The sequence below is a fragment of the Actinia tenebrosa genome, unplaced genomic scaffold, assembly GCF_029948245.1.
Source record: "Actinia tenebrosa isolate PJP-AT-01 unplaced genomic scaffold, QUT_ActTen_1.0 PGA_scaffold11__36_contigs__length_13525064, whole genome shotgun sequence".
NCBI lineage: Eukaryota > Metazoa > Cnidaria > Anthozoa > Actiniaria > Actiniidae > Actinia > Actinia tenebrosa.
In genome coordinates, this window is record NW_028292571.1 from 6,789,301 (window position 1) to 6,813,541 (window position 24,241).

General features: G+C 36.7%; 2 protein-coding genes, 1 long non-coding RNA gene and 1 pseudogene across 4 annotated transcripts in view; 2 read left to right on the forward strand and 2 right to left on the reverse strand.

Moving 5' to 3' along the window:
- Nucleotides 1-379: 379 nt before the first annotated feature.
- The window catches only part of LOC116289317 (histone-lysine N-methyltransferase SETD2), a 31,256-nt gene continuing 7,394 nt past the window's right edge, over nucleotides 380-24,241 (reverse strand). The window contains exons 3-24 of the mRNA XM_089027570.1: nucleotides 17,107-17,125; nucleotides 16,395-16,489; nucleotides 15,753-15,811; nucleotides 15,271-15,334; nucleotides 15,075-15,126; nucleotides 14,384-14,460; nucleotides 13,151-13,274; nucleotides 12,912-12,989; nucleotides 12,269-12,366; nucleotides 11,466-11,563; nucleotides 10,979-11,055; nucleotides 10,338-10,472; nucleotides 9,691-9,804; nucleotides 8,543-9,016; nucleotides 7,803-7,823; nucleotides 7,624-7,675; nucleotides 6,499-6,529; nucleotides 4,543-5,709; nucleotides 3,913-3,979; nucleotides 2,929-3,126; nucleotides 2,454-2,555; nucleotides 380-2,353 (exon numbers count right to left, since the gene is read on the reverse strand). Of these exons, the coding sequence (XP_088883696.1) occupies nucleotides 2,210-2,353; nucleotides 2,454-2,555; nucleotides 2,929-3,126; nucleotides 3,913-3,979; nucleotides 4,543-5,709; nucleotides 6,499-6,529; nucleotides 7,624-7,675; nucleotides 7,803-7,823; nucleotides 8,543-9,016; nucleotides 9,691-9,804; nucleotides 10,338-10,472; nucleotides 10,979-11,055; nucleotides 11,466-11,563; nucleotides 12,269-12,366; nucleotides 12,912-12,989; nucleotides 13,151-13,274; nucleotides 14,384-14,460; nucleotides 15,075-15,126; nucleotides 15,271-15,334; nucleotides 15,753-15,811; nucleotides 16,395-16,489; nucleotides 17,107-17,125 (3,346 nt within the window). The 3' untranslated portion in view covers nucleotides 380-2,209. The remainder of the gene's footprint in view (nucleotides 2,354-2,453; nucleotides 2,556-2,928; nucleotides 3,127-3,912; nucleotides 3,980-4,542; nucleotides 5,710-6,498; nucleotides 6,530-7,623; nucleotides 7,676-7,802; nucleotides 7,824-8,542; nucleotides 9,017-9,690; nucleotides 9,805-10,337; nucleotides 10,473-10,978; nucleotides 11,056-11,465; nucleotides 11,564-12,268; nucleotides 12,367-12,911; nucleotides 12,990-13,150; nucleotides 13,275-14,383; nucleotides 14,461-15,074; nucleotides 15,127-15,270; nucleotides 15,335-15,752; nucleotides 15,812-16,394; nucleotides 16,490-17,106; nucleotides 17,126-24,241) is intronic.
- LOC116289318 (uncharacterized) lies at nucleotides 5,870-11,112 on the forward strand. Its single transcript, XR_004196324.2, has 5 exons — nucleotides 5,870-6,100; nucleotides 8,821-8,852; nucleotides 8,972-9,032; nucleotides 9,703-9,839; nucleotides 10,981-11,112. It is a non-coding gene; the product is annotated as an uncharacterized LOC116289318 (long non-coding RNA).
- Nucleotides 17,516-23,825, forward strand: LOC148912409 (uncharacterized; annotated as a pseudogene). The gene is made up of 12 exons (XR_016119303.1): nucleotides 17,516-18,038; nucleotides 18,607-18,707; nucleotides 18,972-19,128; nucleotides 19,215-19,449; nucleotides 19,522-20,059; nucleotides 20,423-20,636; nucleotides 20,900-21,151; nucleotides 21,248-21,419; nucleotides 21,743-21,843; nucleotides 22,186-22,233; nucleotides 22,562-22,756; nucleotides 22,830-23,825. The product of XR_016119303.1 is annotated as an uncharacterized LOC148912409 (transcript).
- On the reverse strand, nucleotides 21,036-24,138 carry LOC116295639 (uncharacterized). The gene is made up of 4 exons (XM_089027573.1): nucleotides 23,860-24,138; nucleotides 23,511-23,762; nucleotides 23,173-23,415; nucleotides 21,036-21,687 (listed from the first exon to the last, which is right to left on the reverse strand). The coding sequence occupies exons 1-3, from the start codon at nucleotides 24,018-24,020 to the stop codon at nucleotides 23,184-23,186; spliced, it is 645 nt and encodes a 214-aa protein (XP_088883699.1). The 5' UTR covers nucleotides 24,021-24,138; the 3' UTR covers nucleotides 21,036-21,687; nucleotides 23,173-23,183.

Consider the following 24,241-nt stretch of genomic DNA (forward strand, 5'->3'; position numbering starts at 1 on the left):
CCTCTGGTGGTGTCCTCGGGGTTTGATTCCTGGACATCGCAGTAAAGTTTTTTAGGTCTCTTCCTTGATTTCAAGGTTTTTTCAGTTTTCTTGACTCTGCAAAACTTCCCTTCTAGCACTCTCTTCTCTTTCTCCCTTCTTTCAACCAAAACAAAAGGAAAATAGGCTCTGCTAGCAGGGAACTGCAAAACCTAACGGTGTCCTGATTATCACCAACCCTCGCTACAAATAACGACCCATGCGATAAGGATACTATCTTTTCTCAGTCAAAACATCTCAAAAGAAGCGCATACCAGCCATACTGACGCAGACTGTATCATACTTTAATGCCACAGCCTTTTCATCAGACAACTCTTTCTACAGATACGAAATACTGCTGTTATAATATTCATATAGTTTATTAACAACGATAGAAGAGAAATGATACAATCCATTTTCATAAGTGTGCTTAAGAATGTAAAGATTAGCTATTTCAAAGGAATTTTGAAAGAACCACAGTCACTCAAGATGATTTTTATTTGCCAAAGCTGCCACGTTATCGTAGTTGTTTTAACGACAACAAAACAAAAATCCAAAACAAAACAAAACAAAAAAACAATGACTAGAGTACAAATAATAAAAGCTAGCAACATTTTGCAATAAATAGTATTAAACAGCACTAATTAGACATACAAAAAACACCGAACACTGTTTGGTACGGTTTACTGCTAATTAAGCTGTATGATTAGAGTGAAGGGATTTAGAGTAAAGGCATTTAACCCGTGAAATAAAAAAATACTAGTCAACGTGTAATAGTCAAATAGACAAACGAAAACAAAGGAATTAGGGTCTACAAAAGTGTATTAGTCTAAAATCTATTTCACGGGTTTAATGACTTTACTCTAGCGTTTGTACTCTTCAATCCTACTACAAATATGTAAAAAAATCCTAAATTTTAAATGTTAAAAAAAAAAAAAGATTAATATTTTAAAAATTATAAAAGGGGCAGCAAATTCGTGACTATGGGCCTTCAAAAGGGGATGTTCAGATGGGGTTATCTTATTACACGATCAAATATTTCCATATCAAAGACAACATAGTAAGATAGTAACAATATACTTAAAATTCTAAAAATTCAACTATTAAAATAACTAAAACTTTAAAAGAAAGCTGTACATATGTACAAGAATAATATAAATCTGATTGGGCGAGAAAAGGGAAGAAAAATGATGTACACCTAATGATTAAGAGAGTAAAAAATATCGACACTGGCTTTCACAATGATAGAAAAAGATAAAATTAAGAAAAAAGATAAAATTAAGACATCAGTCATTGGACACTTACTCCCCCCACCCCTACCCCTAAGGGAAATTCTAGCTTCTGACCTAGGTACCTTTGGGGGGGGGGGGGGGGGGAGGCTGGATGCCACAGGTATGTCAAGAAGTGTAAAACCTACTGCTCCTACAGTCGTCACACAAGTGATAATCATTCAACCCATTGCATCCATCACCATTAAGGGAAGCATCAATAAATACTTGCATATGACAGATTTCATGGAGTAGGATAAAGATCTAAAAGGTAAGACTACTGTTATAGTGAAGCAGCTTCACCTCAATTGACCTTATTTTTTCGGGTGCAATGTTTTCCCTTTTCAGACCATGTGTCGTTCTCTTGACAACGAGATTCTTTGTTTGTGTTGTATCCATATATGTGTCTTCTCCTGAACAACCAATAAACAAAGAAATGATACTCTAGGGAATGACACGTGGTCTGCAAAGGGAAGAATAACGTGTATGGTCCGCAGTAAAGTGTATATCCATAAATGATGCCTTCCCAAACGTTGAACCTCACACGAGCCAAAGGTAATGACATCAAAGATCCTCATCTTATTATTTAATGCATAAGGCTCATGTTAAGTTCGACGTTTGACCCGAGCCTTGAAGTCAACAAATACAGATGCCTATTCAGAATGACATCCCTTTCCTTTTAGTATATCAAAGAAAATTCTCTATTTTCATTGCCTTGATCAAGAAAGGATGTGTCTGACCAGTGGACCTGGTTAGAGAACCAATCCTTTCCGTCTTCTAGAGATACGAATTTATGGAGCCTCTTTACAGAGACGGCCTTCAAGATTTGTGTGGAAGCAATACTATCAGACGTAAAAGTTAATTAGCTAAAAACAGTGGTGATAAAACAGACAATTAAAATAGTGACCTAAAAAGATTATCTGCTAGCATCTTTTATACATTTCGTCGAATTTCTTCATGTAAGAGCGGATGTATTCTTTTGTCTTAACTTTAACAGAGTCGTTGCACTGGAGGAACTCCTCTGACTTCACGTGCTGGAGTTCTTTCGTCATGAGACCATGGGTAAGCTAAAAAAAAAGAGACAGTTCAGTTTGAGTGCTCTTATCCAGTTATTTTAAAGGCAGAATATTTTCGAGTGAAGACATAAATTACATAAATTCCCCCTACCTTTCGGGCTAAATATTTAAAATCGTCGGCGTTGGTAATTCTGCCTTGTTTACAGTCTACTTTGTAGTATGGGTTCAGGCAATTCACCACCACGTTCGATAACTAATGAATAAAAAGAAAGAAAGAAAAACATAAATTGAGCTTAAAAGTCGTCGGGGAACCCGAAAAGCGCTCTAACGTCTCTGGATGGCATGGGTGGCGTAGTGGTACAACTTTTGCCGCATTTTGCGAGGGTCTCAATTTCAAAATTTTCTGAACCCCCCTAGTTGCTCATTTGCCTTGGTAAACAATTCGGTTTGGCTACGGCCCTGAATATAGATTTATTTTATTTTATTATAAGAGAAATCTTATGTCTGATGTCTAACTACACGAGCATATGGTTTCCACCTGTAGATGAAAAGGTGTCATTGACGTTTCGGCTATTATCGTGAAAGTCATCACCAGAATGAAAAATAGCATTAACTGGTAACCATACCTTCATTCTAAAGGTGTCTTTAATTTTTTGTTTTTGTCCTTCAGGGTTCAAAGACATTAGTTCAGGGGATGCTAATACAGAGCCTCTGTTTTGTGTGGTATCGGCAGCAGCAGTCGTGAAGGTCAATGTAGGACTCCTGGGGGGTGTCCCTGGGGGAGTTTTTGGTGTTCTTGGTTTCTTCTTTTTGAACAAAGGCTCCTATTAGAAGTGCAGAAAATAAGCGTCAGTCATGGTAGTATCAAACAGGACACAAGTGGGATGCATGGTTTTAAAGTCAGATCTTGGGAGACTCAAAATGCTAAGGTATGAAAGCATGCTCAATGGAGGTATCTTTTTAGCTTGGGTGTAATGTTTGCCCATTTCAGACCATGTGAGTTTCTCTCGAGAATAAAATTATTTGTTTGAGTTGTACCCATATTCATGTGTCTTCTCATGCGCAACCATTAAACAAAGAAATAATACTGTTGGGAATGAATGACACGTTATCTGAAATGGTGAAACATTACGCCCAAGCTAAAGAGGTCTTGTCATGAAACGTCAAGGCACGGCGTTTACAACATCCTTTGAGCCGATCACAGCGCACGAAGACACTGCTCAGCCAATGAAAATGGTCAGACGCAGCACGGTCACGGGACGGTATGTTTAACCCGTTTCCCACATTTATACGAAATTTCAAACACAAGGGAATCAGCTAATTAGAACAATCAAATTTTTACCCTTAAATCAACCAATCAACATGAACGAATTCTGCCCTCTCAATAAGCCAATCGGAATGAATTTTGCCCTCACAATCAGCCAATCGGAAAGATCGAATTTTGCTATTTTGAACAGCCAATCGGAATGAGCGAATTTTGCTATTATGAACAGCCAAACAGAAAGATCGAATTTTGCTATTTTGAACAGCCAATCGGAGTGAGAGAATTTTGCCCTCATAATTAGCCAATGCAACTTTAACCCTTTACATGAAAACATTCAATAACTCACTTCATCTGATGGCGTGTCTAGGTCCATGTCATGTGGTTCTTCTCTTGGTACTTCCCACTGGGTTTGTCTAAATGATAATAAAAGAAAAGGCGAAGTCTTTGAAACAAACAATTTTACACCTAATTACACCCGTTATCGGGTTCAAAAAAAGGTTATATCATCAAAGCTAAGACCGAAGGGGAGCATGGGAAGACAAACAATTATGCTAACTTTATGCGTGTGGCAGTTTTCCCTTCCTGTGCACATTTTATGCATCATGGCTTTGGCATGTTGTTAATCTAGGTCGACCGACTTGCTCTGCTGTGCATTTTTACATGTCTATATGCAAATATAATACACATTTCGGAGTACCCAAATTCCTTTTCGGTCTTAGCTTCGATGATATGGCCTTCTCGAACCCGACTCCGTTTTTTCAATTAGGTGTATACACACGACATCATGATTCAACGTTGCGCTCTAAAATAAACTCTCAATCGCAAAATTAGCGACCTGTTTGCAAGACCTTACGATGTACTCGTAGTTCTAGACTTTCTTAAGGTATTTCGTCCAAATACGAACAGTCTGAAATTCCACAGAACCTCACTTGAACACATGAATATTCTACACAAAATTAAGTATGAGTCCTCTTACCTAGTGACGGTGTGATAATAATAAACGTTGCCTTGAGGGTCTGTGGCTGTTTTCCAATTCGGTGGTAGGTTTGTATTAGGTTTTTTAGGCTTGGAGGGCGATAGCGACGAATCTCTAGAATTTGTCTTCCGAGATCCGTTATTAACCAAGTTTTCGTTTAGTTTGCCACCTTGTTGGTTTTGCAACATATGGTGCGTATCTTTGACGTTTCCAAGGCCTCCTGCCGGTTGGCTAATACTTCCCTTTGAAGGAGAAGCATTCGATTGAGGGGCGTTGAATTGAACAGGTTGGTCAACCTGTGTGTTAAAAGACTGAAAAGGGACCTGGAGCGGAGCTGGATATGAAGGAATGAAGACGTTTTGCTGCGCGGTTTGGATCATTGGTTGTTGGCTTGGAAACGAGGACATGAGAGGACCTCCTGGCGGTATGTTGGAGGGCATCCCAGCCATGTTAGGAGGGGGCCTCTGGTATGGTGGTGACGTGAACGGCACTGGCTGTGACGGGGGAGGGTAATTGGGTGGTGGAATGTTACGAGGGAAATTTGGAGGAAGTGGAAGATTGGGTGGAGGAATTCCACAAGGCGTCATGTTACCAGGAGGTGGCTGGTTGAACTGCCCTTGTTGGAATGGCAAAGGCTCGGAGGGACCATAAAACGAGGGTGCTTGGTCTTGGGGCCCTTGTTGCCAAGGCTGTAAAGGGCCTTGCCAGTTCGGTGCCGCCTGGTCCCCTTGCCAGTTTACTCCATCAGGGTTGATGTTCACGGGGATACCCTGAGGACTTCCTTGCTGAGGCGTAAACTGCTGCAGATTTTTCCATTTGGATTTTTTTCCGTGCTTTTTCGACTTCGTCGTCGAAGGCCACTGAGAACCGAAGGGTGATCCAAATCTTTGATCCCCGACTCCATTCCCCATTCTCTGCTTATACCCAAACACTTGATGTCGAGATTCACTCCCTTCCGGGGAGATGGTGGGGATGGTTTGACATTTCTCCTGAGAAGAACTTGGATCCTGTGATGACTCGTCTTCCCCTCGATTCGATGGATCTCCTTGAGATTTGATGGGAGGCACTTCTACGGACATTAAAGGAGGAGGGGTGAAAGAAGTATTTTCGGTAGGTTTTTGAGGTTCCTCGATGTTCCCTGAAGAGTCTGGTTGACTTACGACAACACTGGGGAAGAAAATAAAGTGCGTTACTTGGTTGCGTTACGTGAAATAGTTCGTGACAAGATGCGTAGCAAAGTTTAAATGTGACGATATCGTATGGAATAACGAAATCCGGGAAAAGATATGATTTGTTGTCCAAAGTTCTCAATCGCTTCAGGCGGAGGTTAAATCATTGAAAAAAAATTTTGTTAGCGGTTTTTGTGGGCAGTTGGACACGGAAATACGTCACAACTTAAAAGCTCTAGTCCAATGCTGCATTACAAAGTACGTGACAGACAGCACATATTCTTCAGTTGCCTAACTGCCTCGTGGAAAAATTAGACGAAAATTTAAAAGAAGCTCAGAAGATTTCATATCAAAGGTAGCTCCAACAGGAAACTTGGCCAGCAATAAAGGTAACAGGCTCGTTTGCCGTTTATAAAAAAATGAAGGCCATTAATCTGCTGTCTTGCAAAGACATGTACGCTGATTTTATGCAAAGAATCGTTCACGAAAACAGGAAAAGAAAAATCTCAAAGCTGTCAACTACTTTGTACCTATTTGCCTTCCTCCTTCTATCTCTGTCTTTCCTGCTTTTAGAACTCGTGACTTTTATCTTCCTGTCCTTATCCTTCACTGTCTTGCTGCCTTTACTTTTCTTTCTCAATGAGCACTTTTTTAGTTTGCATTTTAAGCGTACACATTTGAATACTCTAGATAATCAGAGGGATAAAAATTATGTAATTTTAATAATATATTTATCATAATTATATTAGAAAAAATGTATTTGATAAATACTTTGCTTGACAATTACCTTGCTTCCCGATCAGAATTATTCAGAATGCCTGCGAGAGGAAAAATATAAAATGTGATTATGAAGTTGACGTTAAATGATTTCAATAATTAATATAATATTATAATGGCTGTTGGTAAATTACATGATTTATTACATCCTTTTTGTAATCACTACCAAATCCTGCAATCTGATTGGTTCAAAGAAGTGCAATTAATTCCCAAATCGCATCCTTAGGAGCTCTTAATCGCATCCTAAAAAAATTTTTTATTTATTTAACAAAATAAAACAAAAAAATCAACAAAAACATTTTTTTAGATGTTTTTTTTTGTTCGCATTTCGATCTTCTACTACATTAAATTGATTATTCTGCACTCTTTATTATGTCTTTTTCTTGTGTATGATAAGGATATGATTAAGTGGTAACTGAACTTCGTGTCATGCAATTTTGGACCAAAATCATACTTGTGATTAACAAATTGCACTCCCGCTATGCGGTCATGCAATTTTGTAATCACTCGTATGATTTTGGTCCAAATTGCACTCCACTCAGCTCAATTACCATCATTAATTGAACAGGTCTTGTTGATATGGGATTAATTAGGCAGCTATATAATTAATAAGTAATGGGATTTCATGCTCCCCAATCAAGAAATAATTAGACTCGAAAAATTCCTCTGACTGCCAAATAGGACTCGGCCTATGGCCTCATCCAATTTTGTCAGTCCTCGGAATTTTCCTTGTCCAATTATTTCTTAATTGGACAGCATGGAGTCCTATTACATATACATATTGGGGTCGTTCTGTAGCTGACCATATAATATGCAAAAATTTTATACCTGATACCTTTCATGGAAAAAACTATAAGTTTAGCACACTTGCAAAGGAAAACAAGTCGAAATAGTGGTATATGATTCACGTTTTACTGAAACTTTTGAGAATTTTTTGAGGGTTGTCAGTAACGTTAAGTAGCATGACACTAGCCTTTTCTCAGTTTAACAAACAAGATGCATTCTGGTCTTGCTTGGGTACAAACAACCCTACATATACTTTGATAAACAATATTTTGTTTTTGTATTGCAAGCTAGACTAGAATGCATCATGTCTCTGCCCCTTGTGTATAACAAGAGAAGTTTCCATGGTTACCTGGTGTCTCTGTACTGCTTGTTGCAACAACCACTTCAGTCTGCTTTTTAATCTAATGAAAAAATGAAAAATATGTCATACACAGTTTATGATACTGTTTTACATGCTAAATTTTAGAATCATAGGCAATTCGTACAGTAACACATGATTAAGAGAACAAAATCGTAGGACCTACTCACCAATGGTATCCTAAAGTTTTTCTATAGCAATGAAAGAATAAGAAAAGAAAGAAAATAAATAATCTAAATGAAATATGAACTAAAAGCTAAAGAAAAATGTAATGATTTTTTAAAATAAAAATTGGCGGTGGGGTGGGGGAGGAAACAGTGATTCGAAAAGGGCATGGATGCCCAGTTCCAAATTTGGTATTTGGTAATGCTAAGCTAAAGGGTGCTGCAAATTTAAAAAGGACCTCTTAGGTAGCCTGCGTGCTGCCGGACTTTTCTCTTGGACTTAACAGTTAGTTAGTTCGGCTGCACACAGGCTACTCTTAGGGTGTTTGTCAGTAAATAAGATAGAATGCATACCATGAAAAAGTTAACTAACAAAATTGTACAAATTAGTGCTACTGTAAGTTTAGTAGATTTACGGTCTACTAAGATCTACTGAACTTACTAATTTGTGCAAATTTTTACAACGTTTTTCATGGACATATGGTACTCACTCTGCCCAAGATCAGGTAATGAGTGTCAGAATGACAGCTGTAATTCAGGATATTCATATTTGTTTATTTGTTTATGGCTTTCGAGTTGTTTCGTTAAGGGAAAAAAACATTACTTGCCATGCCCCACGTGGACATGACTTAGTTACAATACCTTTCAGGAGTCATTTTCAAAAATTCCGACTAGCATCCCCAATTTTTGAAGACGAGTCATGTTGATATAACTAAAAATCCAAAGGAAAACCTGTAATACTGTACCTTTAAACTACTCCATTGTTTTAATAAATCAAAAGCCATCGGCCCAACATCTCCATCTTCTGATACAACAGACTGGTCATCCTCAGTGGACTTGGTGTCATCTTCAGAGAGATCATCAGGAGATTTGTCAGCTCTTTCTTTTGTTTCCCCCATTTTATTGTCAGACTGAACACCTGTTAAATCCATATTTGATATCTCCTCTTCAGAAACCCCTTTCCCACAAGAACTAGGACTTGAAAGTTGAATTTCAAAGCCAGTTTTTTTCTTTGTCTTTTCAGATGAACTGGAGTCCACATCTTCTTGTGTTAAGGTACGGTCTATGTCTTCAGGGTTTTCTTCCTGGCTGCTACACGAAGAGGGCATTTCTTGCTCAGCCATTTCCTTGTTGGCCCATTTTTTAACAACTTTGATCACTTTACTGTCTTCCAGTTGATTTTTGTTGCTGACTGGTAGGTATTTAAGCGTCGAAAGAAGCTAGACAGAAAAAAAGGTGTGGAATTATTTTTGTGAAATGTCAAGATCCTCCATCCCTCCATCTTCTCCCCCCCCACTCATCCATCGATCCCTCCCTCCATCTTCTCACCCACCCCCCCCCCCAGTCATCCATCTATCCCTTCCTTTAAATCCATTTATCCATTCATTGTTTCATATATCCATCCATTCACCTGCACACTCATCTATCCCTCCCTCCATCTTCTCACCCCCCAGTCATCCATCTATCTCTTCCTCATTATCCATTCATTGTGCCATATATCTATCCACTCACCTCCCTATCCATTTATCCCTCCCTCCCTCCTTCCATCCTGCCACCCATCCATCAATTCCTTCACTTATCAACCAATCTATACTTCCCATCCACCTAACCATCCATTTACACACCCATCCTCCTCTGTATAACCCATAACTCCATTCTTCTTCTTATTCACTTACCCATCCATCTATTCCTCCCATCCATCCATCCTTTCATCCATCCATCTATCCATCGATTCATTCACTCATCTACCAATCTATACTTCCCATCCACCTAACCATCCATTTACTCACCCATCCTCCTCTATATAACCCATAACTACATCCTTCTTCTTATTCACTTATCCATCCATCTATTCCTCCCATCCATTTCACAACAAGTGATTCAAATCACTTACTTCATATTGCAGTTTCCCAGTTGGTTTTGCACCAGCATCAACCATCCAGCTCCACAACAGTGAAAGACCCTGGTATCTTAGGAATGCCTTAAGACAATTCTGATCTGTTGTATTCTGAAAAACAAAGCAAATTTTCTTGGCTCATACAGGTACTGATATTATCTAGTAATAAAGTGTAAGGGATTGTCACAGACTGTCTTCGTTGCTACGAGCTGATTGAGACAAAAGTCACAACTGGTTAATGGGCAATAGACTATGATAATCATCAATTAAAAAAGTCATTTTCCATGTAACTTCTCAAAGGGAGAGTCAAAGGGAAGCAAGCTACAATGTAGACAAATGCAACGTTACTGCACATGAGAAGACTAATATTTGCAGCAAAACGGCTTTGCGTCATAATGCGCATGAGCAGAATATTATCTGTAGGCAGTTATCTTGAATGAAATTTGAATAATAGTACTCTGTTGTTAATTAACCTGTCAAAAGCTTTGTTATCAGAGTGTATAAGAAAGAAAAGAGGCAAGCTTACTACCAAGCTCAGAATGCATCCTAATCACAGAACTGATCTAAATGCCATACAACATAAATGTACAGTCATGTAGCATAAATATATTCAAGCTAAATACAAAAAACATTCCTCGTCATACCTGCAAAACTTTCAAAAGCATTATTCGTTGTGGCATAGTTTCTGCCCTAACCATTAACCTTGATAAATTGAGAGCTTGATCACTATTGGACATGCCACAATGATCTCCAATAAGACGTTGTAACTCTTCTTCAATCTGGAAAAAAAGAATTATTATACTTTTGAAAATTAGAATATTTTGTCATTTATAGTACACTCAACAAAATTACTCGACTCTGATTGGTCGAGAGGAGTACAATTATAACGTTAATTGTACTCCTTAGGAGTACCGAATTAAGTCGCTATGGCAACACGGCCAAAACAATTATTTTGTACTAATAAAAAACATAAATAATATTTTAAAGCTGTAAGAACTAATCTTTTTTATGCATTTCAGTTGCGCGATGGACTGAAAATTGGCCGCCAAATAGACAAAGAAGAACGGCGTCATTTCGCATTTTTTACTGAAATTTTTTTGAGTGAACTATAAACAAAAAATCACACGATCTTCTCGTACAATTTGGAATTAATTGCCTAAAGGCTCATGCAATTACAAGTACTTTCAAAACATTACTCGTGAGTCTATTTATTTCCAAATTGTACTCGAGATCATGTGATTTCCTATACTAATTTCATGTATGAAAAAAATAATCTTTAACTTACAGAAAATGCATCAAAGTCTTCTACCAAACTCCTGCCAGGTTTTCTCTTCCTTCTTGGAGAGCTAGTCGATGGAGTAACTATATAGGAATAATTCAACATAATAACAGAAAAAATCATGTAATAGGAATAACTGGAAAAAATCCAAAGGTCAGTAATTCAAAGTATTGTTTATAAACGTAAATTGCAGAGCGAAAATAGATTGTTTCACTTTTTCTCTGAGAGTCTAAAAGGTGAAATAACTATATTTAACATTGGTAGTTTCTTCAGCTATGTGGCTTATATCTAAGGAAGCCAACAGTGCACACTTTACCCCTTCTCTCCATCAGAGCTCTGTTTTAAGAGCACTTGTACATGGATTATAGAGAAGTCAAAACAGACGTAGAGATCCTATCCAAATTAGCTACTGTAACTCTCTGTGGTGCCCTTATTCTCCCAGAACTGCGCTGTAAATTTAACTATGAATTATCAGTTAGTAGTTATTCTTTACCTATTCTCTCCACTGCGTTCTTGAGTGGCGTGTGTTTCTCACCACCAATAATACCTGTACAATTAGGAGATTCACAGTAGCATGTCTGGGCAACTTTCCTATGTGAGTAAATAACAAAAATGGTTACATGGATATGTACATGTAAGACAAATAATATATTGGTATGATACTGTAGTATAGGGAGGTTCTTAATGCTTAAAATAATGGCCAGATAATGGAAAATGCAAATCTTTTATTTATGAAACTTCAGCCAGCTAATAAAATAATTATATTAAAGGAAACAACTGTGGATGTATGGGAGCACACAACACAGTTATTGTAGGCTGGGACAACTTTATATTGATTGACTCTCTTGAGCTGGCACTTTGACTGGTCACGTTGATCAGTCTGATGTGACCAGTGATCATCTATTGAGCAGCCATTATTTTTAGCAAAACCTTTCTAGCTCTGATTGAGTTTCACAAACTACAATAGTCCCCTTCACGGTTCCCTGCGCCATCTTGAAAGGTAGCCATGCTTTTGAATCGAAGCGAGACGAAAGGTAGCCGTGCCTTTGAATTGAAGCGAGACGAACGGTGAGCTTGCAATGATAGAGATATTTTTTTTGGACAATTATTCACAGGTCTCTATCACCGGAAGCTCACCGTTCGTCTCGCTTCGATGCAAAGGCACAGCTACCTTTCAAGATGGCGCAGGGAACTGTGAAGGAGACTATTGGCCAATCTGTTGGCCATAACTAATGGTATGAGCCTTGCAAACAGTTAATAAGAGTTTTATATTAAGTTTATAGACCAGATTCTTACCCATATCTCTGTAATTGATAGTCAAATGTTAGTTCTTCTCCTGCAGATATTTTTCGTAGAGTAAAAAATCCTATTCGTAAAAGTCCATTTACTGTCCACTGCAATCCAGAAAAAAAAAGTTTAATGTCAATAATCAATCGTAAGAGAAGATTAAGGATTTTGAGTTGGAGAATTGTATCCAAAGTACATGTATGAAGGATTGGTAATTGATTAGCCTGCTTCCATCGAGTTTTGGGTGCATGCAGGAGGTTGGTAGGCATGAAGGAAGCGTAATACTCTAGCTTTAAGCGACCAACCAAGTGCACCCAAAATGCCATGGAAGCATGCTAAGAATAAAAATAAATGAATCTACATTGCATAGCATGCACTCCTCAATCATGTCAGTGTCCTGGATCATATAATTTTGTGCACCATTGATTTTAAGATACATGTGTGCGCACTCTAAATAACAAATCAGAGTGTGTTATATAGTGGCTATGTTATAAAATGAATGTGTGCATGTCAAAGGCAGGACTATGGGGAGGTATGTTCTATCTAGCATGCTTGTTGCTTGTGGCGTAGTGGTTAACCCACCAGACTAGAATACAGAGGACATGGTTTCATGTCCAGCCAAGGGCATACTATGATATTTTCCTATCAATACCTTTTGGGTGACACAGTTTGGATCACAGCTATGATTTACAAACCGAGAAAGACTTCCTTTAAAAGTTGCATCAATGATCTATAATATAAACAAACAAAAAACATATTGTTTTATTATAATTATAATTACAGATAAATGACTGCTTTCTGCTTTAGTTTTTACACAGCACAGTGCTGGAACACTAAATTCGAAATACCAAAATCCTTTCGCAGGCAGAGTATAGTGATTCATTTACGTACCTCGTCAGCTCTAAGAGTCATGAAGTAATAATGCTTGCGCTTCTGTCGATCGTACTGTTCTGCTCTTTTCATGAAATCTCTATAATTCATAACTTCTCCACAATATTCCATCACAAATTGGTTTCTGGGGAAAATTAGGTAGAAATGTGAGAACAAATATAAGACACACATTGCAACAAAATCAAGCAATATTGCTTGTGTCAGTCTGCTATGCTAAGATATTTGGTCAGCAATTATAAATTTGGTGCTAGCTGATTGGCTGGAAATTTTAAAATGTTGCACACAATGTTGCAGCCATATTCACACGATGAAATTTGTTCCTTGCAATGTTGCAATCTTGAGTAGAGCGCGATTCAATGTTGCACTGTGTGTCTGTACGTTAAGCTTCCAAAGAAATGGGCCTTTCTCACAAGGCAGCCATATTCATTGGAATGTTCAATACTAAGACTAAAGCATTTCTGGAAATGGTTATGTTGGATTAAAAGAAGGCTTTCATTTTTATGGGAATGAACAAGGTACCATGTGATTAAGGCCCGTATACTTTTAAGCTATCTTTGGCCTACCAGGAATTCAGCAATTTTTGAAGTAGGTTCATTTAATATGGCCTCATTGTATTATTGTAAAATAGCCAGTGGTGAGAGGTGAAGTTTTCTATTGGAACCTCTGGGCCTAAGATGTCTTTCAATTTCAGAGCATGAGCCATTTTTGGGGGAATAAGATTCTTCATTCCAGTGGGATCCATATTCATGTGTCTTCTAATATACAACTGGAAAAAACTATTCCCTTGAGAATGACCCATGGTCTGAAATGGAAGAACTTCATATTGCAGCCAAGTTAAGAGGTCTTTTGGGGTCCATGCAGTATTATGTTATGGGTGCCCAGGTGCTATCAAATATTAAAGAAGCCCTTGTTGACACAAGTAAAGTGTGCCCCCTGAAAAGCATCAAAATTGAGAAACACATTTTTTGCTGATAATTTATATAAATGCACAATTTCTACGTTAATGTGATCCCTGTAGGAATACTGTGTATTGAATGAGGTTTTCAGAACTCTTTTTCTGAAGAGTTTAGGACCTAAATTCTTATTCAGGGCTTGAAATAGAAAGAAATTGTAGTCTGCCATAGTAAAGGAAATTTTGCAAGCCATTTTTATTATTCATTTGAAATTTGGCCTGCCATTTGACCATTGGCAGGCCGCTATTTTGAGCCCTGTTACTAAGATAAGATATCTTACTCTTCCAGGTCCTCCAGTGTTTTCAGTCCCCATCCTTTCTTTTCTGTTTTTAAAACTTCTATCTTCACTTTGCAGCCCTTCAAAACAAAACAAGAAATTTATATATAATTTAGATATAAACAATGATAATAATAACTTTAATTTTTAATATAGTGCCATTTCCAAAAGAATGACCAATAGCCCTTAACAATTAATAACATAGATATAAATATAATACAAATAATAACAATGAACCTAAATAAGTATAAATATTAAGTGGATACTTAGATATAAATATAGGTCTTTAGCTTAAAATATTTATAGTAACAGGTATGTCAGGCTTATTTTACTCCAATTGTAGTCATAAAAAGCTCAATAAAGGTCCTAAAGTTCAGCAAATATCTCATACAATATAAATTATAGTACACTCTGAATCATACAATTTTTAAGATGGTTAACTTATAGTCATTCTTTTGATAGTATGCTATGAATCATACAATTTAAAGTCAATCCAAAAAAAAAAAAAAAATTGTTGGATATCAATTAAAGTGTTTCCATGTTCATGGCCACATTATATCACTCGCTTGCTTGTGGACTTCGCCATCCACAATATGAAGGGAAAATTAATTAATTAACAAGAATGATATAAAGGTCAACAGGTAATACTCTCAATATTATTAAATGGAATAAAAACTAAGGTAGTTATACATACTTGTTGAAATCTTTTATTAGTACAGCGATTGCCACATGAACATCTGTTGTTGCTAACAAAGAAAGGAAGAAAAAAAAACTGATTAAACAGCTGGGCAAATCGAAGTCTGCTGTACAGCTATATGTTTCTCGCATTGCAAACTATAAATGAACATAATAAAAAGGCAAAGTAGCTAGTGTAAGCTTTAAACTCTTACCATTCAATCATCAGCAATCTGTTTAAGCAGTTTTCTCCACAAGGAACTACATCTTCATTATCTTCTGTTCAAAGTAAAATAACTAAACATTAATGATAATTGTATAGATATTGCATATACATGTTGAAACTTAATTTTCGTGTAACAGTTGCTCAATAGACTGTTTTCTCAAGATTGTGTGCGCATCTAAATTTAGGAACTTAACGGGCAGGGATACCTGAACAGGAGCTTTATAATGAGAATTATCATACATGTACATTCCTATATTATTTTTATTTATGAAGTTGATTATTCTCATCTTTAAATTAATATAAAACTGGCTTCTCAATTTTACTGAATTTTCATATTTGTGGCCTGTCAAGTTGGATGTGCACGCAACTGAGAAAACGTTCAATAAGTTCTTATAAATACACAAACAGAAGTAATTTATTACTTAATAGACTAAACACTGATTTAGAAAACAAATTAAGATGTGTACTTGCCAAGTTCAGTGTAACATTCACATGTCATACGACGTACTTCTTTATTAATGTGTTTTTTCCTGGCAAAGAAAAAAATATTCTATATGTCACAGCCATACATATACATGTAGACATGTCCTGCTATGGGCACTAGCTGAGACTGTATTTGTCCTGATTTCTGATTAGTTCAAATTTAGTTTGTCGACCATGCTTGTAAATAGCCAACTGGTTTGCCTCCTTACCAGTTGGGATTCTTAACACACTTTATGTTTCTATTTCTTCATTTCAGTTGATTAATTTGTGGACTACACTGAAAATAAGCGGTCAGCTAAGTGTACTTTGCATGTTAAATAAGGTTATTATTATTAATATTACTAGCCAATATTGGAGGGACGTAAAAGAACTACAGTCTGAGGACGTAAAGAAACCCTGGCAATGACCACCCTCAGTGCCTACACCTCATACTAACCACCTCTTATTCATAGCTAGCTCATTGTAAAGTGCCTTTGAACATATCCATATGGAAAAGAGGGCAATTTAAACAAATATCATAATACCATGGTTTTGTGATCATTAACGAGAATTCTGGAAAGGTCTTTTTTGTCACAAATAAAAACCAGGCTTAATATAATATAGGATTTTCAATAATGTAAGCCAACTTACTTATCAATCAGGTAAATATTTTCCTCTATGTGTTCGTAAGGTGTTGGTTGATCTTCAGTAGAACTTGTTGACGAAATCACTTGTTCATTATTAGTCTAAATGTAAACACAAGATATAGGGATCACAGAACTTGATGGTCATTCTTGATTAAGCTTGTTGTCTTACTGTAGCCAAGCTATCTATGGGCATCAAGGTCACCAAGGGTGGGTTCAAGATATTTTAAAAGAGGTGACTTTTAAGGCCAGTTTAGACGGTAAGATTTTTGCCTACAACTATTGTATACAACATGCTCGCGTCCATCCTACAACTCGAGTCGTAGCGTGTAAATCAAGCCTACAACTCACCTACGACAGACGCCAGCGTGTTGTATACGATAGTCGTAGGCAAAAATCGTACCGTCTAAACCAGCCTTTACACACTACTTTGCAACAATACCACAGGAAACCCATAAAAGATAGGAAAATCGTGAAAAAATTGCACAACAAATTGATGGCATTTGAATTTGAGAGCTTCAAGTAAGCTTATTGAAAGTTAATCCCTTAAACATGTTTTGAGCTACAATTTGTCTTTTTTTATTCATGCAAAAGGGGATCCACTCACTACCTCTGGATCTGCCCATGTGTACCAGAACAAAATAAAAATTAAAGCTTGTATAGAAATATAAGATGAAACATTTGCAGTTTTATGTGGCATGAGTTAGAAAGATACTAACCTCATCATCACTGTCTTCACTATAGAAACAAAACAAAAACAATAATCAACAAAAATAGAAATGTACTTTAGTGCTTAGAAACATAGAATATAATACCAACAATATAATTATTATTATATCATATAGTATTAGCCGGAATATTTATTTCTTGTCAGTAACTATGATTTTCGAACCATTATAAAATATCATAGTTGATGTCGTTATAGACCTCTTCGGCTCTGACGTAATGTTTTCCCATTTCAGACCACATGTCATTCCCTAGAGTATCATTTCTTTGTTTAAAGGGCCACTTGGACGAAAATCGAACAAATTTCAAAACAAGTTGAAACTTTCAATAAGGAATCCTTGTGACCTCATTAATAACAGGCGTAAATGATTTCTTCGTATTCCAAGGGGAAGATCGAAAATTTGACGTTTTTTTTCCGTCCGCCATTAAAATCGTTGTATCAAGCAATCGGCTCAGGGAGAATGGGTCGAGTCGGAGTTGTGACGTCATTTACTCAACCAAAATCAAAACACTCGTGGCTAATGTATATGGAAAATTTGACAACTAGGGAAAAACTCTATCTTAAGGTATTCAAAATTGAAAATTTATTAGCCGCTGCTTCTCAAATTGAAGTATGCCATCTGCCCGTTGCGTTGTATACGGTTGCAGCAATGTTTCTGATAAAAAATCGGGAATATCAGTCCATTACTCACCGATCAGTAAACCAGAGTGTGACCGATGGAAGCGGTTCGTGCGCACCCATCGCGTGAACTTCAATCCTACTACACGATTTGTCATTTGTTCCGATCATTTTAAAGACAGCTGTTTTTCGAGAGCTTTTCACCAGGATGGAAGTCGGCGCCAGCTGGAAAAAGGAGCAATTCCGACCATCTGGGTTCGTGAAACTTCCAAAGAAGAAGCTGTTAGTGACAGAAGCCGCCGTCAGGTGAGTACAATTCCCCCAAACCGCAATATAAGATCTTGCGCAGAAAAATACTGAACGATCAGCCAAACGATATACATTAGGACAAACTTATTTTTCAAGAATCACATTTGTTTGCCTTATATAGCAACTAAAATGCTGATAAAATCCCTGAAATTCAGTCAAAGCAGGTCGTGGATGTCGCCATGCGATAGTTTTCGCACCTCATGAGCTGAGCAAATTTGCGAATAAATTATGATATCCGTGTTGAAAATATTTCGAAGAAAACAACCCGAGATAAATATCCGTTTTCTTGTTTGTTTGTGAATTATTTTGTGATTCTTTTGGAGAGCGTTGGAGTAAAATTCGATGTCACCCTATTCATAACTAATGCGGGGTTCTCCCTTACAGTCACTCAAAAAAATTCTTCATGAGTACGATCAAGTTCAGACTTCAAGTTCAGACTTGAAAACAGATAGTGAGCCTACCGACCAACCTACCGTCGCAGAGTTGAGTGAACAGGCAACAAACGCCACTGAAAATTCAGGAGAACTTGAAAAACATATTGAAATGGCTTCTGTTGAGCAAACAGAAATTCCAGATCAGGAAATGAGCAATGTTCCTGAAGGACAGCTAGACACTAGTCACCTACAGCCAGCACAACCCTCTGATGACTCGGGGAATACACAAAGGGTAACACTTACACATTGAGATCCTCACTTTTGAACTAAATTATTCAGTTTATGTTATTCAAGAATTTTCATCAATAATTATCAATTGCTTTTTATGACATAATCTGCAATTAACCATTGCAATGTAAATGCTCAAAATTTATTATGAATTACTGGATTGTTTTGTGTTTTGCTGACATTTCTTGTCTTTTTAAGTTTAAACTGCCAATAGGAGTAAATAAAACAATATTGTTGGATTGATTTTTTCCATATGTATATTTCATAGGAGACACAATTGGAGAAGACATATTGCAAGCAATGTCTTGAACTAAAACCAAACGTTAGAGCACTAAAACTCAGGTTAAACAGGTTGGAAACTACAAATTCCCTAATTACTGAGGCACTGGCAAAAGCAACTAAATCTTGTGCTACAAGGACTATAGGTATACTATGCTTTCATAGACTATCAGTTTCAAATGTTACTGTTCTTGTGTTTCAAATTTTTTCCATTCTTTTCTTTTTATTACAGACTGTCAGACTGAAGATGTGTATATAGCTGAGGATGAAGAAAGTGATCAGGAAATGTTATCTGATGATCAAGAGGACATGTCTGATGAGTATGATGAAGAAATGAAGGAGGAAATAGAGGATGAGGTGAAGAAAGTCATGGAATGTACTGATGATGCCCCCATAGAGGATGAACCAGCAGATGGAATTGAGATAGATGATGATTCAGACTCTGACAAAGAAAACGTAAATGATAGGTAAGAAATGATAGATTTTCATTTGCCATATTGTACTGCTGGGCTAGTTATTCATTTTGATTTCTTTGTTAGATTGCGTACTGATGGAAAAGACTGCCGCCAACAACCCAAGGCTATTGTTTTCCTATCACATCTATTGATGCTTTTCCAAATCTGCCATCTTTGCAAGTCCCCAAACCCATCTGTCTCTACGATTCAGTCAGGCACAATGGTAACTGTAGAGACCAAGTGTAAAAGCTGCGAAAAGACTAATGTATGGTCAAGTCAACCTTTATTGATTGGAAAGTTCCCTGCTGGCAACATACTGCTGAGTTTTGCAATACTCACAGCAGGTGCTTCAGTGAAGAAAGTTCTACAAGTGCTGAGACATATAAATATTTTGATTTATAATGAGTCCACATACTACTATCATCAGAAGCACCTGCTACTTCCATCAATAGTCACCTTCTGGAGGAGTTACCAAAGAAATATTTTTAATCAATTAGATGGTGTTCCAGTTGAGTTAGCCGGGGACGGGCGGCATGACAGTATGGGTCATTCTGCAAAGTATGGAACATACACCATCTTCTGCTGCACAATTGGTCTGATAATAAATATAGTTCTAGTTCAGGTTAGTTCTATGTCACCGAAGTCATTGTTCATTACACAAAGACATGTGATAGACCACTTTATTCTTTGTGTAATGAATGTTCTGGTTGAGTTATAGTGACTATTAACAGTTTTGTATTTCTTTCATGGTTTTAATGCATTCTCTCTATTGTGAATCACACAAATATAAAAAAATGTTACATGACAAAAAGTAACCAAGCTAAAACAAAAGAAAGTACCGGTAGTCAAAATTATGCAAAGCAATGAGGGCAGTAAATATGAAAATAAAGTATAGTACTGAAGAAAAAAGGTGGATAAATGTGTATACCAAAAATGTCAAATTTCTGATATTTCTCATTATTTTTATTTGTTTTTATCTTAAAAGGCAAATGAAGCTGGTAGCAGTGCAGCAATGGAATTTCTTGGCCACCGACGGTCTATCTTATATTTGCTAACTAAAGGCATGATAATAAAGCAATATATCACTGACAGGCACACATCCATCACGAAGTGGATGAAAGAGGAATGCCCAAAGATATGTTAGCAAATGGGCAAGCCTAAGATTAATCACTTTTTTGATCTTTGGCATGTTGCAAAAAGTAAGTAGAATGTCTATGAAAACATACAAATAATAAACAAACAAACAAACAAACCAATGAAATGAATGAATAAATGGATGAAATGAAAAGAAAGATTTTTTCAACTAATTATGCAGAAGAGAAAAAATAAGTGGGAAAATAACACAGACATGTTAAAGGTCTGTTGTGACAAGAATTAAAAATTTCTTCATAGCCATTATGTATGTGAATCATTGAGAATGATATCATTGCTCTTATATAATAATCATGCTCTATAATTTTAGAAATAAAGAAGAAAATGCTGAAGTTAAGTAAAGAACGTGGTTGTGAGATTATTGGTCGCTGGTACAAGGCCTGCATCTCCCACTTCTACTGGTCTGCCATTTCCACACCAGTCCTTCTGGGAGAAGTTAAACTGGCTAAATTTCAAAGCTTTTTATTCCATATTATAAATAAACACAAGGATCTTCCAAACAAAATTTACAATAAGTGCAAACATGGAATCATCACAGTTCCCAAAGCATGGATGTTAAAAGGTATGTAGTATAAAGTATAATGTAAATATAATCCTTGCAAAATAGATGAGACTAAAAAAATGGGAATTGACGAAAACTAATTGATGCTACTTCCAGGGTCAGAAGCATATGAAAAGCTCTATGATGCTCTTACAAAAGACAGTTTATGCAAAGCAATCAAGCAAGTATCAACTAATGCTCAAACAAGCTGCCTTGAGGGCTATCACAGTGTCATTAATCATTTTGCTCCAAAGATGTATGCATTTTCTTATCTTGGCATGTATAGCAGGTATGATACAAGAAATACTTCCTTTGATAAACCTTTAGGGACTATTCATTATTTATTGGAGGGGGATGAGTGAAAATGGAGTCTTCAAATTTTTCCAAGCCTGAAAAGTGTTTTTATCTATTCAGGATTATTCAAAGGAGTTACTTTTCTCCTTCCTACTATAGTTACCAACATATAAGAAAAAACAATGTATAAAGAATGAAAACCTCTTTTCAAAAATGTCCTACTCAATTATTCCTGTTAAAGAGTTCATCTTGCTAACCTTTGCCTGAAACAAAAGGAAAAAAAAAAAGAATCAAGCATATTTTCCACTTTCTTTGAAGGACAATACTAGCTGCACTGCATTTCAATTACAATCTTCAACGTGATTCAAAAAAGGATGATCACGGAAATCCAAAACTCAAGGTCAAGTACATAAAATACAAATATAATATAATAATAATATAATATGATTTATATAGCGCCTATACAAGTCGGCTCTAAGCGCTGTAAAATATATATAAATTATAATTCAAAAGCTAGTTTAAACAAATGAGTCTTAAGGTCTTTCTTAAAAGTTTTTAAACATGAAGTGTTTCTAAGAGGAGACGGTAGTGAATTCCATAGAACAGGAGCAGACACAGAAAAACAACGATAACCATAAGATTTAAGATTGTACGGACAAGTAACAAGAAGCAGTTCCTTGGATGAGCGGAGAGTTCTTTTAGGTTTATACACAGTTATGAGATCAGACAAGTAGACAGGAGCCAGACCATGAAGTGCTTTGAATATGGCGAGGGAACAGTGAAGGAATCAAAAGTACCACAAAATTATGGTAGGCATCACTCAGGAAAGACACATCTGTAAAGAGACCAGTTTTATGTTTAATAAATGCTGCTGTGTTTTATGATCCCAGATTTATTGCACAGGCTTAGCCTGAGCATATAATTATGAAGAATGTACATTACCAATGTTTCAAATACCAAAAATTATTATGGTCTCTGTGAACAGCTTACTTATTATAACCAGGCTAAGCCTCTGGAAATAAATCTGGAGACATAAAATACAGCAATGTCTATTGAACATGAAACTAGTCTATTGCTGTTAGTAAATATTTTTTTGATTATGTGATGGCATTAATGAATCAACACATTAATTTCTAGACTACATAAGTGATATCTACAGGACGTTGATAGAAACACCAAAAGCGGAGTTAAAACAAGTCAGAGACGAACTTGAAGAAAGTGTCCCTCAGCCATTGCATTCAATGTTAGACAAAGAGGACAAGGAAGCAGCGTTAAACAGATATAGACAAAGGAAAGAGAAAGAAACACAGATTTGTCCACCTACGTGCACAGGTAATTAGTGAAATCTAACATTTGTATTAATTTTTGATTGCACAAGATTATCAAGCTTTATTTATTTGTTTAGATGAAGAACTGCAAGCATTGCTCCAGCCAAGACAATCAGCCAGAAAAGCACCTAGCTGCAAAAATTGTGGCAATCCAATGAAGGGCCACAAGAGAGGGCAGTGTTCCAGCTCTAGCTGATCTATTACTCTATGCATTTATATATTGCATTGAAATTTGTCTTTCTTACAATTCTGTTATAGAGTACAAACACTAAAAGTGAAAACAGCACTGATTTAACAACAGCACTATCTAAGTTGCACACTTGGGATAAGCAACAAATGAGCCACATGTTTATTGGTGTTTGCACTCTATTACAGGAGCAATTTTCATTTCATCTTTTACATAATATATTTATCACTTACGACATTTGATTTTATTCAGTTTCTTCATTGAACTGTAACTCTTCGTCCTCAAATTCTGAATCGGTATTTGTTTCTTCCTCTTCTTCATCTTCCTCTATAAACCCTTTATATGTCCCATGTTCTGAGGGAAATTCTGATCGTATGGCATTATATACGCAACAGGGCAAAGGCAGTCTTCTTAGATTACCGTCGTATTCCCATATGAGGCGATAAAATTGACGGTACGCAACTGATCTGAAAAATCTACAAATTAGGATATCAATTACTGTAATATTCATTAAAGATTGTTCACTATATATTATATATATAAGTATATACGTAGTAATTCACGCACTTACCGTGCTTCTGGTACTAGCCCTTGCTCTCTCATAACGACGTAACTTCGTCGTTTACGCGTCTTGAGACCAATTGCAGCCGTCTCTAAAACCCACTTGTCAAGGCATACGGACCTAAATCCAGGATGTTCGGTTATACAAGGAAGTTCTTCTTCAAAATCTTCCAATTTCTCCCTACAACGGTCAATGTCTTGACAACAAAAACACTCTGCTTGATTGGTGATCAAAGTCAGTGAACAAGCGGAGCAACTGCACCTACAGTACAAATATAAGAAGAATAGTTTGAGTCTTGATTAAAAGCATTGCACGATTTGATAACTGGTATAGCCAGGTTAATGTTTATATATCTTACCAGTGATTAAGTTGTATTTCCTTTGCAAATCGTTTCTTTAGCATTTCTTCATCTTCCAGTTCTATCTCGAGTTCCCTCTGGTAAACAACATACTCTTCTTCGGTAGCAATCGGCTCTAGCTCCTCAGAATAGTTAAATTCATCAAATCCATGACCTTCCATGGTTTTCGAATACCAAATTTCACAAAACGACTATTATTCTTAAGATTGCGCTTACAAAAAAGCAAAAAAAACCTAAGCAGATACAAGAAGAAATGTATGGTGTAAACGCTGCTTCTACAAACGGGTTGAGTAAATGACGTCACAAGGAGGTTTCCTACGGAAGACCGCTGGCCGAATTGACTTTTGGCCGTGAACGAATAAATCAATGGCGGACACTTTTA